This window comes from Ictidomys tridecemlineatus, chromosome Y (assembly GCF_052094955.1).
Source record: "Ictidomys tridecemlineatus isolate mIctTri1 chromosome Y, mIctTri1.hap1, whole genome shotgun sequence".
NCBI lineage: Eukaryota > Metazoa > Chordata > Mammalia > Rodentia > Sciuridae > Ictidomys > Ictidomys tridecemlineatus.
The window spans coordinates 20,574,809-20,593,325 of NC_135494.1; the positions used below are offsets into that span (position 1 = coordinate 20,574,809).

Consider the following 18,517-nt stretch of genomic DNA (forward strand, 5'->3'; position numbering starts at 1 on the left):
CTGTGCACCCCTCCCCATCTCATAGCCATGACTCCCAGAGTTTATTCCATTTCCTCACTGGCTACGTGTGCAAGGCTCTGTCTCCTGGATCTGAGTCCCATAGAGCCTCCCTCGGGAGGGGACAATGGGCTTTGTTGTCAGGGCCTCGAAATAGCTGCCCAAGTGAGAATGGGTAAGCTACGTACGCACCCACTCACTATGGTCACATTCCAAGGACCCTGGGGCCATCCTGCAGAGAGGGGAAACTGAGACCCAGAGACACTGAGAGGTGGTTTTGAGATCCCAGGGAAAAGCCAGGCTCCCAGACCTGAGTTCCCACTCTCCATGCCACAGGAAGGTTGCCTGGTCAAGGTGCCAAACAAACAACCACACAGCCTGGCTCCCCCCATCCCACTCTGAGGGCCCAAAGCCCCTCAATAGCCAGCACTGCCTGGGCAGCCCATGCTATGCACCCCCTGTTGCAGGGACTGAGGGAGCCCACTCCCACGGCTGCTGGACTAGGTGTTCATCTTGGCTTGCTTCCACATATCTGTATGCTGACCCCAAAAGCAGATTTTAGATGATGAACCTCCTTCCTCTTCCCTGGTCTACACATGCTCTCATGAACTGTAAATTCCTTGGGTCTGCACGTTAACTTTACACCAGGTAACTCCTCCCGCGTCCTCGCAGCAGTGTTTTCAGGAAGCTAGCAGGAAGGGGCGGGTGCCAGTGAGCATTATCACTGCTGCCTCATTCCCACTGGACTAAATCCTGTGAGGCCCGTGGCCATGTAGTCACATCACAGGCACCTCATACTGACACCAGTGGACAAATTTGGAAAGAAGGGAGGGTGACTAAGGCCCAAAGCCTTGCCCGGGGAGGCTGCAGAATGGCTACCCAAGATCTGAGTGCCTTCTCTCAAGGAGCAAGGTCCTGGTTTTGAGCTACCTATGAAGACACTTTGGGAACTCACCTCCCTGGGATCCACCTGCAGGGCCAGGGCTCCCAAGTTAGCCTCTGGAGCTGAAGAGAGGGTCTGGCCTCCACTCAAGTCCTGGGAAGCCCTGCATGATGCCAAGACAAACATGAGGTCTTCTTTGCACAGATATCTAGGTGCTGCCAAGAAGCGAGCAGAGGCGGCCAGGGAACAGCAGCATGTAGCAGCTGAAATATGACTCGTTTTCTGAAAGCTTCATAAGCAGGGGGTTCCAGAGATAAAGAACCTGGCTTTATCTGGATCACTAGACATGATCAAGAGCTGGCAGACACTGTTCAGGCACGGCTTCTGGTACTTCCTGGGCACATCCCCTTTCCTGGGGCAGAGTGGGGGGTCAACACAGCTCCCTCTGCCCACTTGACAGCAGTGTGGACAGGTGGGGAGTCTCTGCCCAGCAATCTGATGCCCCACCCTTACACAGAGTGTGCTTGGGGACAGATTTGGCCTTTTTCTTCCTTGCCTTTTGAAATTTCAATGTCCATGGCAATGTTTTATTAAATAATACTCACCAAAAACCATTTGTGCCTGAGTAACATTGGCTTAACACGCCAGATGTTGGAACCCCTCAGGCAAGAACAATTAGAAAAGGCACAGAGGCCAGACAGAACCACTGAGTAGGGAAAACAAGTGTGTCCCATCCTGCACAGCTGGAAACACGGGACCAGCCTCATTCTACACCCAAGACCAAAGCCCACTTCAGTTTCCTCTACACTTATAGACAGTGAAGGATGGGAAGGCTGCCTTGCCCACTGGGTCTCAAGGATGTTGACCCCAGTCAGGGCCCTGCAAAAGACCAGCGATTACACAAAAGGCTCCACCAGGGTGTGGCACCAGGCCAGGAAACACGGGTTGCTAGAGAGAGACTGCAAAAAGCAAGGCCTCCTGGAAATACAGGATTGAGGAGACCCTGGCACTCCAAGGACTTTCCTGACAATTCGGGGTAAGAGCACACAGCCTAACCAAACTGCCTGATCAAGCTGCCAAGATGCATCCTCTTTGGCAGAAGGTTTGTGTTGCCCACGGCCTGTGGTTTCCAGGCAGTGGCATGCTATGCTATTTGAGACATGAGGGCATAGACCACTGGCAGCAGCCATGTAAAAGTCTGCACAAAGGTGTGGTGCCAGAGAGAAAAGGACAGGTGTGCAAGTGGTGGGGCAGGCCTGGCCGCACTTCAGTGGACCTTTACCTTGGTCAGCAATAGAACACGCTTCTGGAGCCTCCGGGCCAGTGCCTCATGGGTCTCCCGCTTCTTCCTCTCCTCTAGCAGCTGGCTACTGACTTGCCGGACCTCCTCCTGGAGCTGCTGCTGGGCCTTCTCCAGTCCCTGGGCACTGTGCAAGGAAGACAAAAGGGGAGTGATAAGGTCTGATGAGACCACCCCAAGGCCCTGGGATGATTCCCCACAGAGAGCCCCACCAGGATGCCCTCTAAAATAGAGCTGCACGTGCAGCCGCCTCGCTGTCATTTCCTCACTCCTGAATAGCTACTTAACGCCTTTCAGGAGTTTCTGGATTTCAAATAGACGTCCAGGGTGATCCCAGCACACGGCAAGAGGGGGAGGGAAGCTCAACTCCACACACAATGGGAAAAATTGTCAGCCATGCAGTGCTTCAGTACTGGACTTCTGAATGAGCTAAATTGCCAGCACAAGCACTTCCCATGTGAATCACAGTTGGCACAGATGTGCAGCATGGAGGGGGCTGCACAGTCCCTAAGACTTCCTGCCCATCGAAACCCTCTCGGCCACACACTGGGCCTATAGTGTGGGAGAGACCTTAGGGTGCAGCCAGGCTGAGCCTTCTCCCTGCCTCTGTGCGGCCAGCTGATGTTTCCTGCCTGTCTCCAGCTTCAACATCCCCCTTCCCTTTGCATCCCCACAGCCTCTGTCTCCTCATGTCTCCCCAGCATCATACCACCTCCATCCAGATGGCCTTCTGGTCCATCCTCTGGCAACACATCTCTTCAGACCAGAGAAGGCAGGAGCTCTCCAAGCAGAGGGCAACCTCCCAAAGTATGCTTGGGAGAGCCATGACCCCTATCTCTCAATGCCACCAATTCCCCCACAGCCATGCCCAGCACAGGCATGAAGCTGGCTGGTCCTTCAGAGGCCGGCTCAGGACCCTGGTGAATGCTGTCAGCACCAGAGAATTTCAGCCAATGCTTAAGGGTTCCTAAGATCCACTAGGGAGGGACAAGCAATGGTCATGATTAAGAGAGTGAGTGAGGCAGGGCCAGTGCACCAGGAGGGCACATTAGCATGTGAAGAGGGAGCAGGGTTTATCTCCTTCACTGGCAAAGATTTCTTCCCAAAGAAAATCCTAACCAATCCTTGAAAATAAAACATGAACAGGATGATAGGGTTCTCATATAAGGTGACATTCATAACATTTATGAGAGGTGACAATAAGAATGATGGGGCCACTTTGAAATTTTGAAATTTGGGGATGGGCTGTGAAGGACATCTGCAGTCTGAGATTATCTTTGGAATCCAATTATTTCTCTTTGTTTTGATTACATGATTTCAAGGAAACCTTAACTCATAAGGGCGATAGATAACGATTTCTTTAGAGGTAGTCTCTACTGCAAATTTTTTCTCTTTCACATGAATGAGTACTTACTGGATTTTCTAAATTATAATTTAGTAAAATTCTTTAAGCAGCAAAAATATAACTCGAAAGTGAATGTAAATCAAAAATTTATGGAACTTTCTAAGGGATCTGGTAACGGCCTTAGTCCTGTTGAGTGTGGCAGGGAACACTGGTGTAGGCTGCCTGGGACAAGCCAACCAGAGGCCTGCAAGACCATGGAAGCTGGAACCAAGGCTCAGAATCAAGATGCTGGCATTTCATTCAATAAACCCACTCGGAAAGCCTGGCACTGATCTCTACTCCAAATGCAGAGTCAGCCACTGCCACCTGCACCTCTAGGTGCTCCATAACCAAAGCCACAGTATAAAACAAGTGCAATTATTCACTGGAAACAGATATATTAAGAGGCTATTTTGAGTTCCAGTTCAATTTAAAACTATTCATAGACCAATTTAATAATCAAGAACTGTGAAATCGACTCTTGAATCATTGAATTCAGGTGGGGAGGTTCACAAGCACCTTAAATCACTGCTCCAAAGTGGGTAATTTAATTAGAAGAATGGTATCATTCGATCTGCTGTTTGAAGAGTCATATACACAGAGGAAGGAATGTGGCAATGCGTCTGTAAGGTGACAGGGCACAGTACGACACTGGATAGGGTTGAAGGGTAAGAAAACACTCTGAGAAGCTGTCCTTAGCACAAGGGGGTTAGTGTAGGCTTGAAAAGAGAGTGACAAACCCCACGTCCTACACACTAGAAGCACAACATCATCATATCTGTGGGGAGAGCTGGGCCCTCCCCACCCACTGCAGTTGCAAAGGGACAGGAGGCCATGCCATATCTGCTATTCTTTTGTGATCCTAAGGACCTGTGCTTGGTATCACAGAGTCATGTTGCAGGACTGGGCACCAGGAACCCAGTACCAAGTCTGAGCCAGATACTAGCATGACATAGATGGGCCCCAGCCACTATAGGGAGGAGAGGACACCAGGCATGGAGATGCCCTGACCCAAGCCTTCTGCCCAGATCCAAGATTCCCAAGTACACAGCAGCTGCAGGTGGTGGCAGGAGCTGTGCTCCATGGCCCCCACAAGAGAGAACGGGGCCTCTAAGGGGTAGGGTACGACACCCAGGTTGGAAAAGCTCACTCACCAGGTCACAAAGAAAATCCATGCTCTCTCAAGAGCAAAATGCATTTCCTCAAATGAGAAGGAAAAGAAATAAGCCAGAAGAATACTCAGTCCTACAACAGACTCTAGTAGGCAAGACAGCACCAACTGCAGCCCACTGCCCTGCCCGTGTCAGGGGAGATAAGACCTCTGAGAGCCACCAGACTGGGCACAATCACGGTTCCACATCTATTGGGCAGTTCCCAGGGCAGTTATCTGGTTTCCAAATTTTCCAAGAGATAAACATAGACTTAAAAACCCTACTTCAGCAGATGACAGGGAGACTGAGTTCCTGAGTACTCTGCAGAACCTCGCTGGGGGTCAGGAGCACTAGAAAAACAAGAGGCATTGAACAGCCAAGGGCCTGCCTCATGGACTCCACCCACATGGATCACATGCACAGAGAGTTTACTAATGCAATGTACAGTTAACCAGACATAAACTGAGTGATACAGGGCAAAAGGAACAATCCAAAGACTGTGGGAGGCAACAACTGAACAGCTATAATTCCTTGGACTTCATAACAAAAGGGAAAGACTGAAATAATTAAAATCTGGAAACCTCAGAAGAGGGACCCGTGGTATAGAGCATTGATGGTGTCTGAGCCAGGTGGGAGCCCTGCAGGGTCTGGGCCCAGGCCTCTGAAGAGGGCCAAGCTTGCAAAGGCTGCTGCTACTGAACTCTGGGAAAGCTGAAGACTGGATACAGCTGCTGTGTGGTGATAAGGAAGTGTCTGAAGGAAAGGAAGGTGGCCACAGGCAGGACAAGCCAAGGGCAGGGCCCCAGCCACAGCCCCCTCCCCCTCCCCCTACTCCTCCTCCATTCTGGCCATGTCTCTCTAGTACCCACTATGGGCTGACAAGGCACCAGTCAGACAGTTGCAGAGGGCTGCAGGTCCCAGCACTGCAAGATGGAACACAGAGAGGGGACTCTAACTGAGAGGAAACTTTGCAACTGGCAGCGGCAAAGACAGAAAAAATGAGTGCTGTGTTCTCACATCAGGAGGCATACTGGAAGGTACTGAAGGCACACAGGCAAAGGAAGGAAGGGCACCACATGTCGGTGGCAGGAGAAGGGCAGGCAGGAGGTGGTATTCACATCAGCCCAGCAGCAGCACTGCAGAAGAAGGACTCACGGCCCAACAGGAGGTAAGTGAGGATCAGAAGGGAGACACAGGGCAGACAGGGAGGGGCCTACACAAAGACTCAAGAGGATGAAAGGGAGCAAAGTCAGAAAGCAAGGACAGCCCTTTTGGGGCCTTTGCTAGGCCACAGAGGTGAGCCAAAACTAGGTCAGTAGAGGGCATAGGCAAGAAGAGACCAGCTCTTGCTTATAAAACAGAAAATAGTGTGGAAGAGTGTTGTTCACGCGTTCCAGGGGCCGGTCCTGTTGAAGCAGGAAGAGGCAGAGTACTGTGGGCAGTGAAGAGACAATTTCGCCTGAAGGCCCAAGACAATGAGAAGGACTAAAATATGGTGAAAAGAGGGAGGATGGCCCCTCCTCAACACACACACAGAGCCCAAAGGCTCCCAAGCAAGTGCTACTGAACCCAAGGATGCAAGTGGGTGGGACAGTAACCCTGGATCAGAACAGGACCTCTCCGTTCTGTCCCACAGGCTTTCTGAGGGCCTCCATGGCTCAGAAGCAACTGGGTGACCAAATCCCACAGCACTAACCCACACCAGTTCCCAGGCTGCAGGTCCATCCCCATTGGGAAGCTCCCTCTGTTCATGCTCAGCCTTTCTTCTAAGGGAAGAAGAGAGAGCTCATAAAAAATTAAACTTCTAGCTCCATGCCAAGCTGAACTCTAAGGTCAGCAGTATTTCCATGAGCCTTTGGGAGTTCAAAACAAAGCTCTTGGTGCTTCAAGGAGAAGCTGGGCATGTTTATCGATCGATGCCTTTTTGAGGCGGCATCTAGTGAGAGAAACAGTCCATGCTTTTGAGAAGCCATCTTTGTAAGTGGCAGGCCACTGCAGTCCACTTTTATGAAGTCTTCATCAGAAACTCAGGCTAAGAATATCCACTTGAAGGAACAAGGAAAGGACACAAGAGACTCCAGAGTGGCAGGAGACATTTTCACAACCTTCTCCAAGAGACTGCTGGCTGAGCTTCTTCCCTTGCTCGGCCCAGCATGTCACCAGCTCTGCTGTCTGTCTTCTCACAGCTCCAGCCTGGCAGCCCAAGCACTAACAGGGCAAAGAAAGGACATGTGTGCAAACAGACACTGAGATTCCTAGACAACATGGCCACCATGAGGGACTGCCTCTGAAAAGGAGCAGGGCAGGAGGTACAGTGCATCCTGCATGCTTGGGATGAGTGAGGGGCTGCATGGTCACAGTGCCTGAGCCCTGCCTGGTGTGCAAACCCAGGGACACAAAGGTGCCTCAGTAGCCACAACCAGTCCCAAAGCCAAAACAAGAACTCTGAGCTAAGCACCACCCCTATAATGGACTGAATTTATCTGTGTCCCCAAATTTGTATTTTGAATCTAAATCCTAACATGACAGTGTTTGGAGGTGTAGCCCTGGACAACTAGATCACAAGGGAAGAATCCTCATGCTGGAATGAGTGTTCCTATAAGAAGTCCCCTGCCTCCCCATCTCCACTCTCTCGCTGTAAGAACACAGTGAGAAACAACACTGAACCAGGATGACAGCTCTCACCAGGCACCAGTGATCTGCAGGGGCCAAGGACTTTTCAGCTCCAAAAATGAGAGAAAGGAATGTTCACTGTTTGAGTCCCAGACTCTGGGTACTTTTGTGATGGGGACCTGAATTCATTACAATCACCTTCTCATCCGTAACACCTGGATAAGAGCTGACACAGGAAGCTTTCTGATGGCTGCTCAAACATTTCCCTGACAGCGTGTGCCAATCTGTGGGTGGTCTCCAATTGGTTAAGTTACAAATATAATTGCATGGGTACATTGTTTTCAGTATTTGCTCTTTTGCATAAAACTCTGCAGGAAAATATTGATAAAATTTAATTCAAACTGTTGCAAAGTCCTTAAAAACACCTTTATTCTTAGTCATAGACACAGATCAAAATCCACTAACAGTCCTACTATTATGGACAATAATGTACCAATAAAAAATATGGAAAAGACTACTAACACTTAAACTAGGAGAAAAAATGCCCACCAAGAGGACTGTGGATGGAGTTCAATGGTAGACTGCTTGTCTAGCATGCTTGAGTCCCTGCATTCACTCCCCAGCACCACAAAATATAAAAACAACAAACAAAAAAAAAGAAAGAAAGAAAAACAGTAACACAAGTGATTTTTGGCATTCTCCTTTTTGCAAATGGGTAAATGCAGACCCACATGACTGAGTCACCTGGGTCAGGCCACTGTGTCCCCAACAGGAAACAGCAAATGCTTGCCCTCCACAGCCTCTCATTACTCTGTGGATGACCAAGTCCTGGAGCACCACGGCAGTGATGGCAACAGCCAGAGTCAGCCCAAGTCAAGCCACCCACCAACTGGTGCCATGCCATATGCCTACCTCAGGGATAAAATGCCCCATCTCTCAGGCCATGCAAGGGTGCTGACCTACCCCAGAGCCAGGCCTCTGGGCTGGATCTGTTGCACTGTTACCTACACAGTCCCCACTGTGCAGAGGAGGAGCAGGGCACTATGACATGGCTCCCTCCCAGCACATCAGGAAATCTCCAGGAGCTGAAAGAAATTCTAGAACTCTGCTTGTCTAGTGAGTAGAAGAATCTAGCTAGGAAGAATCATAGGCAGGATTAGGAAATGGAAGACAGGGTGAGGGCCAGCGGTCCCACCAATGAACTAAACCTGGAGTGTGTGCCAGGCCCCCATCCTGGGCCCAGAAGACAGCTGCACACTCCATCAAGATGGGCACTGACAGATAAGAGGATGTCAGAGTCTAATAGACAGTGAGCTGATCAGCAGTCCAATGGGATGGGGCGGCATGATGCTCTGAGGCAGCAGACGAGACCCCAGAACCACTGTCTGCCAAAGGAGCTTGAAAGGGGCAAAGATAAATAAGGCTAGTCTCAGTGAAGTGAGAAAAGGGTGCTAGGGGAACCCCCAACAACTGAGGAAAGGGCAAACAAACAGTGAACACAGATAAGAGCACAGAGGACTGCCTGCGGTGTCGGGGATGCCTGCTCCAGGTGGTCTGCGGGAACAGGCAAAAGCAACAGGAGACAGCAGCTCGGTTACAAGGGGCGAGAAATCTCATACTCAGAGCCCTCCAAGGTGAAAAGACTACTTGGTGAGAATTTCTCCCAACAAAGAGATCACTGTGGCTAGCCAAACACTAGGACGGGGCCCCACAGAGAATCAATGATGACCAGATTTCAGAACACTTACTTAAGATTTCCAGGTGAACCTGGGCTTTATTTCTGGCTGGTGTAGCCTGAAAAACCAGTAACACATGGACAGGAGACTAAACATTCTGCAAAATAGGAGGAAGAAGCTGATCATACCCTTTCCAGGTGGGCACTCGCCTGAAGATGGAGTAAGAAGCTCCCTTTCTCCAACTGCCTCCAAAAGAAGTTTTAGTTTCCAAGTTATTGCCAATAAAGAATAGGTCACAGCACCCAGCACAGAGGAGCTCATAAGTACTATGGGCAGTAGGAGCCAGTGGCCCAAGTGTGCCCCGCAAGAGGTCTCAGGGCAGTCAGGAAAGCAGGGCTGCACTCCCCACAGTCCTGCCCTGTCCTGGCTGTTAAGGCAATCCACAGACAACTGACCCAGAGTCACGGCGCCCTCCTTTTGCCAGCAGACAGGAGGGAAACCAGAGGTTTCTATGGTCCACAGTCCAAGGAAGGGCAAAGCCCATCCAGAGCATGTCCAGATCAGTGCCTTTGAAAGAGGCAATTAGAGTAGAGAGAAAGCAAAGGATAAATGTCTGAATAGTGCTCTCTAGACAGGAATTCCTACCCAGGCCAGCACAAAGCCCAGATAGCCAGAAGGAGGTAGAAATGGGCTTGGTATCTGGGGAAGAGTGGAGCCCAAAGCAAGGACTCCAGGCTCCCACTTAGGGAAATATCACCCAGTCCATGTGCTGAGGAGAGGACCCCCCAGGGCCTGCTTGTCCTCGAATCTTCCCATCCCTGTGAAGGGATCGACACTCACCAAACCCCACCAGGCAGCACCAAGGAGCCTCCCTGAGCTTCCCTTCCCTACTACATCCGGGGTACAGTGAAGCCTCCAGAGAACATTCAGAGCCAAGCTCCATTCCAGGTTCGGGTGTGACTACTCCATGGCCTCCTGGCTGCCATCACTGCCCTCATGGACCCCACTCATCCTCCTAGCCACCAAATCGACCCTGAAATGTAAACTCAGCACAGTCTCATCCCTGCAGCCTCTCCATGACTCATGCTCACACACTGCAGGAGCACCAGGTCAGGTAAGCCCGCCTCCCCCAGCTGCTTCCCAGGCACCATGGCCACACTCCCTATCCACACATTCACGCCTGTCACCTCAGGCTTTGGGTGGCTGTGCATGCATCCTAGAGAACTCTCTCACCTGATGCCCCCATCAGACAAGCACCTTCCTGCCTACCACCTAGTTTAAGTCACCTTTACTATTTGATCTCATGGCCCCTGTTCTTTCCCCCATGTCATGACTTGCCATATTAACACACATTTATGTGCTTAATGCCTTCCTGCCCTCCTGCATGCCAAGAGGGCAGAGGTGGCAACTGTTCAGATCTCTACTCCACATCCAAGTGCCATGCAGAGTGGCTCTTCAACAAATCCCTGTTGTTTCAGTTCATACTGATGACAGGCCACCTCTAAGAAGTGGAATCATGGAATGAAGCCTGTAGCACCTCACCGAATACTAGGCTGCTCATGGACATGCCAAGGCAGAGGAGACAGAGTTCCAGGGCTTCAAGAGAACGGTGCAGACAGCAGGTGTTGTGGAATTTACAGCCCATTTGGGGAACAGCAGCAGGAGTATGTCAGGTGGCTCCAGGTGAGGGCACAGTGGAAAAGCAGGAAGCATTCTGCACAAGGTTCTTGGGACAGAGGACAGCAGGCAGGCCTAGGAGGCTGGCAGGGACTGAGAAAGACTGTCCACTGGATGCACCTGGCCTGGGCCTGGAAGAATCCTCCAATTCTGACAGAGAGCACTGTCTGCCAGGACAACCTTTCATACCACATGCACATGCTTGAGAGTATGCTGAGTTTACATTTCAGGAAATGCAAGCAGCCATGTTTACAGGGGCTGGAAGAAGCAATACAGCAGAACCCCTGTCTACCGCTGGAGCTTGAAAGGGGCAAAGACAAAGGTGGAAAAATTTTAGATGGAGCACAGACCAGGCAAAGGTTTCCAGAGGGCAAAGGCAGCACTGTACTGATGCCAAGCTCCTAAACCCCTTCCCTGCCACCGCAGAAGGTCATGTGTGTGTGTGTGGGGGGGGGAGAGACATACATATTCTTTCTTGTGAGTAGGTCAGGTCAGCCATGGAATCAGTTCCACAGAGGCAGCGTGGCCAATGCAAGGGCTCACGTCTAGGTACTTTTGAGAAGGAAATCAATAGCTGCTTCTGGAGAGAAGCAAGGAGACATGGCCCTAAGATTCCACTGGAGCAAGGGGCCCAGTGAATGTGTACAAAGCCTCACAGAATCCGCCCAAGGAGGCTCCACACACTGACAGACTTCTCCAACCTCCGGCCTTCTCACTGACACTCAGAGTCACTGATCTCAACCCAGTCCAGCTGGCTACACCACACTTAAGAAGTCACATAGGGAAAGTAGAAAGCAGGGAAATACCCAGCAAGCACTGGGTCTCTTCACGCACCTTAATGGGATGGGTAAACCATCTGTGTCCAGTATGTTGGGTGGCTCCTTTGTAATGAGCTGGTGGAGATGCACATCCCAACCCCCTTTTCTAAATCTGTGCAGGACCGAGGGTGGCAGCAGAGGTGGTCAGCAGGGTTCTCCTGCACAAGTATGCTGCCCTCACCCCGGGGCAAAGCCCTCAAGGTTACAGGATGCCACTGCACATATAATCTTGAGTGGTGTCCACAAGCACCTGAGCAGCTCAGATGAGAAGCAAGCCTGGCCAGGGCCACAGACAGGAGTCATGTCCAGAGCACTGTCTACCCACATGGGCACTCCCATGTGGCCAAAGCCCACAGGCTATGACAAGGTTGCCTTTGAAACGAGTGGGGAGAAGGAACCAGAGACACAGAAGGGAGCAGAGGCAGTCCTGCTCCACCTCCTAACACCGTGTGCCCAAGCGCAGACTCAGAGCAGCAAGCTTCCCCCGGCGCCCTCGACGCCTAGGCTCAGCCTGGCACGCAGCTGTCTTTATTTACGCCATCTAATTCCAATCTTAAATGCCTCCAAGTGTCATTACACATTTCTCTGAAAAAAAGAAAAATAAAAATCCAAACAACTGAAACCAAACCAGAGAAGGAGAAAAGCAAAGACTGAAATAATTACCAATCAACTGCACGGCCGAGGGAGCAGGCTCCGAAGCTATAGTCTGGCCTCCCGATGATGCCTCTGATGAGTGCTCTGTTCCTAACATCTCATCAATTTGAATCACCAAATTCAATTTGCATTCCCAGATAAACAGAGGCCACCCAGTAAATACTCTCATCTGACCTTGAAATGTGAGAAGGAAAATTGCCCCTTACAATTTCAATTCATAATGCATAACCCAATTTAGTTGACTGGGAACCAACCTGTAATCCCATTGGTGGGGCTGCCTCCAAAGCCAGGGCATTGGGCAGGAGCAGGACAGTAAGCGTAGGCCCCAGGTTGCTGATAAGTGGCTCAAGTCTTTACTGAGCAACTACCATGTATCTTCCTGCCCAACTTTTGGAAGAAAAAAAAAGATGTAGATAGATAATTAAGACGATCTGAAGTGATGGCTGATGCAGGCACACATGGCAGATGTCCTGGAGCCACCCAGCTCCAACTTCTGGAGGCAGAGGAGAAGGAGAACTCTCACGTGTAGCATCTCAGCCTTGATGTGCCCGTGGACAAGGTTCTGAGCACATGGCTTTCTATTAGGGATTACAGAAAAGGAAGACATGGACAGTCACAGAGTCAGCAGGCAGCAGAGCGAGGCTGCAAGACGGTCATCTATGCTCTTTCACACACCAGAGGTCAACAAACAGCCCTCTGCTTATTTTTTGTAAATAAAGTTTTATCAGAACATAGCCATGCCCACTGCTGACATATTATATGTGGCTGGTTTCCTGTGGAAGACTGTGTGACCTAAAAAAACAAAAATATTCACCATCTTGCCCTTTACAGAGAAAGGCTACCAATCTGTGGACCACACCAAAGACGTAGAGTTACCAACAGAGTGACAGAAATAAAGACATGAGCTCCACCTTACTGAGGGCCATCCCAACACTGCCAGCATCTTGGCATGAGAGCAGCTCCCAGAACAAGACACTCCTGCCAGCCTGGCCCAGCCACAGACCCCACAAATTCATGAATTCCAACAAAAAAAAAAAGAAAAGAACCTTGCTAATCTATAACCCACTGCCTCCTCCCGCCTAGTAACTCACTTATACATACATCACTGCCTTCTTGCAAATAGGACTCCATCAAAGGACACGGAGAAGCAGCTCAGGAAAACACGTAGAAACCCCTTTCTCAGTCTCTCTCCAAGAAAGTATGTTTGATGAAGCAGAGGTACTGAGCCCCTGCCTGGGATGGAGGGATTTCTACCTCATGCTCTAGCTAAGGCCACAAACACACAGGGGTATGATACTTCCCAGGGACGCTGCACCTGGAGACACAGCTGGGACATGACCTGGGCCTTGGCACAGGGCACCCTGGCTCATTAATCCTCAGCTATCTCACTCCCTCCACAGCCCCCCAGCCTTCTGAGATCCAGACTCCATCTCCCACCCTGGACACAAACTCAGGAGAAAAAAGGAGAAAGAAGAAAGAGCTGCTGTGACCATTTAAGAGAGACCAGGACCTGGGCAAGGGTTAGGGACACAGCAAAGGAGAGAAAAGAATAGCAGCAATGGCCAAGTTCAGGGAGGGTCCAGATAGGGGGCTCTGGGTCTCAAAAGACAACGGGCACATGGACAGCAGTGGCCAGCTGGAGCCAGGGTCTCTGGACATGACTCCTTGTCCCTTCTTCATCAGACTATGAGTTTAATAAAAATACATCAAGTTCCCCAAAACAGACCTTCAAAGAAACAAAGCTCTAATCATCTGTCATCAACTCCACTCTCAATGCTTCTCAAACTCTCAAAGTGTCTCTGTGTTGGCCAAGCTGTCTCCTCCTGACAAGTCCTACATGGAAGAAATACCTGTGGCAGGGCATGGAATGTAGAAAGAACAGAGCTGCCCCTGTAGCTAGGTAAAACACACAGGGAAATCCTGCACTGGGCCAGGGCCAAACCACGCACAGAATGGCAGAGGGCAGCTTCCTTGCCAAGCCAGCTGAGGACCCCTTCCTCTCCTCCTCCTCTCACTCAATAGGCCAGCATCCCTGAACGTCCTCTGTGTGCTGCTCTGGCTGCTACACAAGACTTGGAAGCCAGTACAGCCCAGGGGATCACACATGTGACAGCCCCAGGATTGAAGACCCATGGAAACAGAGGTGTGTATGGAGGTGGAGAAGCAATGACCCTCACCAGGTCCAGATATGATCTGCATCTCCCAAGAGTTCATGAGTTTGTAGCTTGGTCCTCGGGTGGTGATGGGACCCTAAGAGGTCCCAGGTAGGGGGGCTCAGCACTTGTGGGAGGAAGTGACAGTTCTGCTCCACAAAACTGAGTCCTTTAGTCAGCTAGAGTGCACCCACAAAGGGGACTGTGGGGCTCAGGGCTCTCAGTCGCTCCCTGCTTTCTGGTTTATGACATAGGTTTGCTTTGCCACGAGCTCCTGCCATGATGTGCCATCCTTGCCAGAGGCCCAAACCCATGGTGCCACCTGATTTTGAACTGGAACCTCCAGAAGGTAATCAAAATAAACCTTTTCTAAGTTAGTTGCCTTAGGTATTTCATTACAGTAACAGAGAGCTGACTAATGTATGTGGGAACACGGAGGAGGAGGGATGATCAGAAAATAGCATAGTGAGTGTGAGATCTAAGCATGTGCATGTGGAATACAGGAAGGCGGGAGGGGCCCCCAGAGAGCTCGGCTGGGGTTCCTGTAAAGGCAGCAATTGTAGCCACCACCCAGGAGGTTGCCCAGAACATGCTGGCACAGAGCTAGGCCAAAATCTCCATGTCTGGGGACAAGAGTCCACATGACAAGTGAAAGAATGAAATGTCACACTGCAGGACCAAGCCGAGAAGAGCTCTGAGAAGTGAGGGCACAACGCTTAATTGAGATTGTGAGTCAAATCGGACAAGCAGTTAAGAGATGAGACAGAATAATCTCAGCAACATCTCTCTCTTTGGAATCACCCAACAGCCCAATTAGTGGCTCTGATGCTGAGGTTCCCAGCACTCGCACGATCAATAGCACCCGCTGGCCAGCAGAGCGGGATGGCCTGTCTGCACTGGACCAGCTTCGATCGGCACCTGTGCTCCATCATAATCCTTCCGGCCGCCTGGCGGAGGCTGATTAACAAAGCCCATTCTGCCTGTTTATTCTCCCATTGATTTCACTGTGCTCGACCCAAAGCCCAAACATCAATACCCTGGTGGGTGAGGCACCTTCCCAGGGCCTCTGCAATCTCTCCTAAGGTGAGGAGTGTCCCCAGCCCCTGTCAATCACATATGCACGGCACAGAGAGCCATCTCTCTGTGTGGGGGACATCGTGGGTAACCAGGGCTAACAGAGTTAATGCTGTCAATAACTAATAAAAAAAATCCCCAAAGCATTCCCCACATTGGAAAATAAAAACAAAAGGAGAAAATGAGATTTTCAGAATTCTTAGTTTCTCTTCCACTATTTTTAGTGAGAGCTGGGAGCAGAAGGAGGCATCTGCTGACCGATGGCTATGTCAACACGGCCACTCATTTATTAATCTCACTTCCTCTCACCCCGGGCTCGGGCTTGGAGAGTTGACACTTGGCTTGAGAAATGCCAGCTCTAAGCAGTTTATTTCCTCTTGAACTTTAAGAACTGACTGAGACAGAATTGACCTTTAAAAGGCAGGGTTAGTGCTTGTCGGAACTGCGGCAGCACCTCTCTGTGTATACAACATGAGAGGTGCCAGGCAAACTCCCGTGAGCGCAGGCAGCGAGGAGTAGAGGCGCTCTGCGCAACAGAGGAGGTCTGAGGTGGCACAGGCATCTGGAGACTTTAAACACGCCAAGAGAGCCAAACACATCACACCTCCTGGGGTGAAGAGGAACAGCGCCAGATGCTGCAAACCCCAGCACACAGTGAGTCCAAGCCCAGCCCCACCACTTACTAGTGGCAAGCAAGATGGACACTGAGAGGCCAACATCTGCTTCTCAAACTCTTCCCAGAAAAGCTCTTGATGGCAAGGCAGATATGTTCCCTGACACTCAGGAGCCCTCTCCCAGCCTCTTGGAAATTTTTGTTGACAAGTCTCAAATGGCCACTGGGAACCTTCTCATGGCCTGGTTATGGGGTATTCCAGGAAGCACAATGAAATAAGACAACTCTAGCCTGAGGAAATTCACAGTGCCTTTAGTGACACAGGTTGGCCATTCTATCCAAGAGCCAAGAGCAAAGGTCAGACAGGAAACAGTGAGTCTGGAAGGCAGGCTCTGGGCAGGGAGATGCTCCCTAGTAGAGGCATTGCTCAGAGGCTGTAAGAAAGCAGGTCCCAGCCCAGTGCCAGTGATGAACATCCCACCCTAGGTGAGAAAAAGGGACAGTACAGCCAAACAGAGGCAGCCCCTAGCCAAGATGGGACATTCACAGGCAAGAAGGAGGCACAACCCCACAGGACTAAAGGAAAGGCAATGAAGGTATAAGGGCAATTTCTACACAGCAGCAAACTTTAACCAAAGCTCCTGAATCACACTGGCCATCCACCCACTGCCCGGCATAGGCCACAGGCAGAGCCCAACCCCCAGGGAGGGGTATGGAACAGGAAGTTGTCATGGGAGGAAGTGACCAGGGCCAACACCTGATCAGCTTTAGAGACTGGATATGGACTCCCCATGAACCCAACCAGGGGAAAGGCCACATAAAGGACAATGACCTCATGGAAGAATTCTAGTTCTCACTGTAGATTAATGAGCAGCACATCATCTGTGTAGTTAAAAGATGTTTCGTGGTAATAGTATTAACAAGGGTGGGGACAGTATTCAACAGTATTTGGAGAAATTGGTCAAAAATCCAGAAAGTTTTGGAAGTTTCTGAATGGAATGCAGGAAAATCAAGGTCTCTGTGACTATGCACACCTATTTCACCTTCTAATGGTCCATGACCTTCGGACAGAGAGGCTGGCTGCAAGGGACAGCCCTGACCAACCAGAGAGACCACCACTGGTGTTCAAGGTTTTTACCATGTCCCAGTGTCAGCAAGGAAGAGGCCCAGGTGACCTGAATTTACTGGGAGGGCCAGGGATCTGCCTGCCAGCTCCACCTTAGCTGGTACACACTGGGCCTCCCACACACCCACCTCAGAAATGGCAGGAGAGCAGCATAAGAGCAGAGCTGGGCGGCTGCTGCTGAGCCGATGCCCTGCCAGGCCCATCTGCTGAGCACAGATTAGAAGCAGGAAATGCAGCTCAGCAAGCACACAACAAGAAAACACATTTTCTGAGCCATTGTATGACTTCCACTGCTGCTCATCTTCGTCACTCAATGGCAATTCACTAGCTGTTGTAGAAGACACTTAGAATTTACCTCAGGCCTTGCAATGGCTGCTCCTCCTACCTCCTGTGGTCCAGACAGCTCTGGAAGCCTGAGGCCACTCCAGAGGAAAAGAGGCAACAAAAACAAGGCCAAAAGACAGGGACAGTGTTCCCCTATCATCAGGCAAAGGGATTGCTATTCTGGATCCCTGTAAGAATCACTCCGGGTTAGCAGACAACAGATCCTCACTGTCACTACCACCAGCTACACTCTCAGGATACCTCTTAGTCCTTACCTCTTAGATGTATATCATATCACTGATTCTGCCTCTTGCCCCAAGTGAAGTGCTTTGATCATCCCCCTGTGAACAAGGAGCTTGATGGGAGAGGAATGGCAAGTGGTGGGTCTCCTCCACCAAAGTACATTCCTGAGGAACAGTCCTTTATCTGTCGCCTCAGGGAATCAAGAAAAAGAAGTGAAGGAGCCTCACCCACACCTGTTCTGAGACCCCAGGGGAGGACACAGACAGGAGGTGGCTCACCAGACACTGAGTCTGTCAGAGCCTGAGACTTGGACTTGTTTGTCCAAACTCCAGAACTGTGAGAAATGGATTTCTGCGGTTTATGAACCTTCCAGGCTCAGAATTTTTTGTGACAGCAGCAGAAAATAATGCAACACAGCTTATATCAAAAGACAGTCTTGGTGGATCAATGATTTTAGACATGAAAGATGAAATCATAAAAGGGGGAAATATAAAAGGAAATTTTAATGATCTAGGAAAGAGAAAGTCTTTCTACATTCATACAAAAACAAAACCAACAGAAACACTAAAAGAAACAGCTTCTATATCTGACTACCCAAGAATCAAAAGCTGGCATCTGGAAGAAAACTGTAACCAAACAGGGAAAATGTCAAGTTGGGAAGTCATATTTTTTGACAAAGGCCTAACCTCCTTAGGCTATTAAAGGCTCCTCTAAAAATTAATTTTAAAAAAGAATAATAGGCAAATAAAGATTACAGATAGGAAAAAACGTAACTAAAAGATCCCTGGACACATTGCCAGTTACCTAAATGGTCCAGGAAGGGACAGGTGC

General features: G+C 50.2%; 1 protein-coding gene across 1 annotated transcript in view; it reads right to left on the bottom strand.

The window, feature by feature from the left end:
- Positions 1-18,517, bottom strand: part of LOC144372094 (mitotic spindle assembly checkpoint protein MAD1-like) — a 257,564-nt gene that overhangs the window by 130,632 nt on the left and 108,415 nt on the right. The window contains exon 6 of the mRNA XM_078035512.1: positions 2,163-2,307. Within this exon, the coding sequence (XP_077891638.1) occupies positions 2,163-2,307 (145 nt within the window). The remainder of the gene's footprint in view (positions 1-2,162; positions 2,308-18,517) is intronic.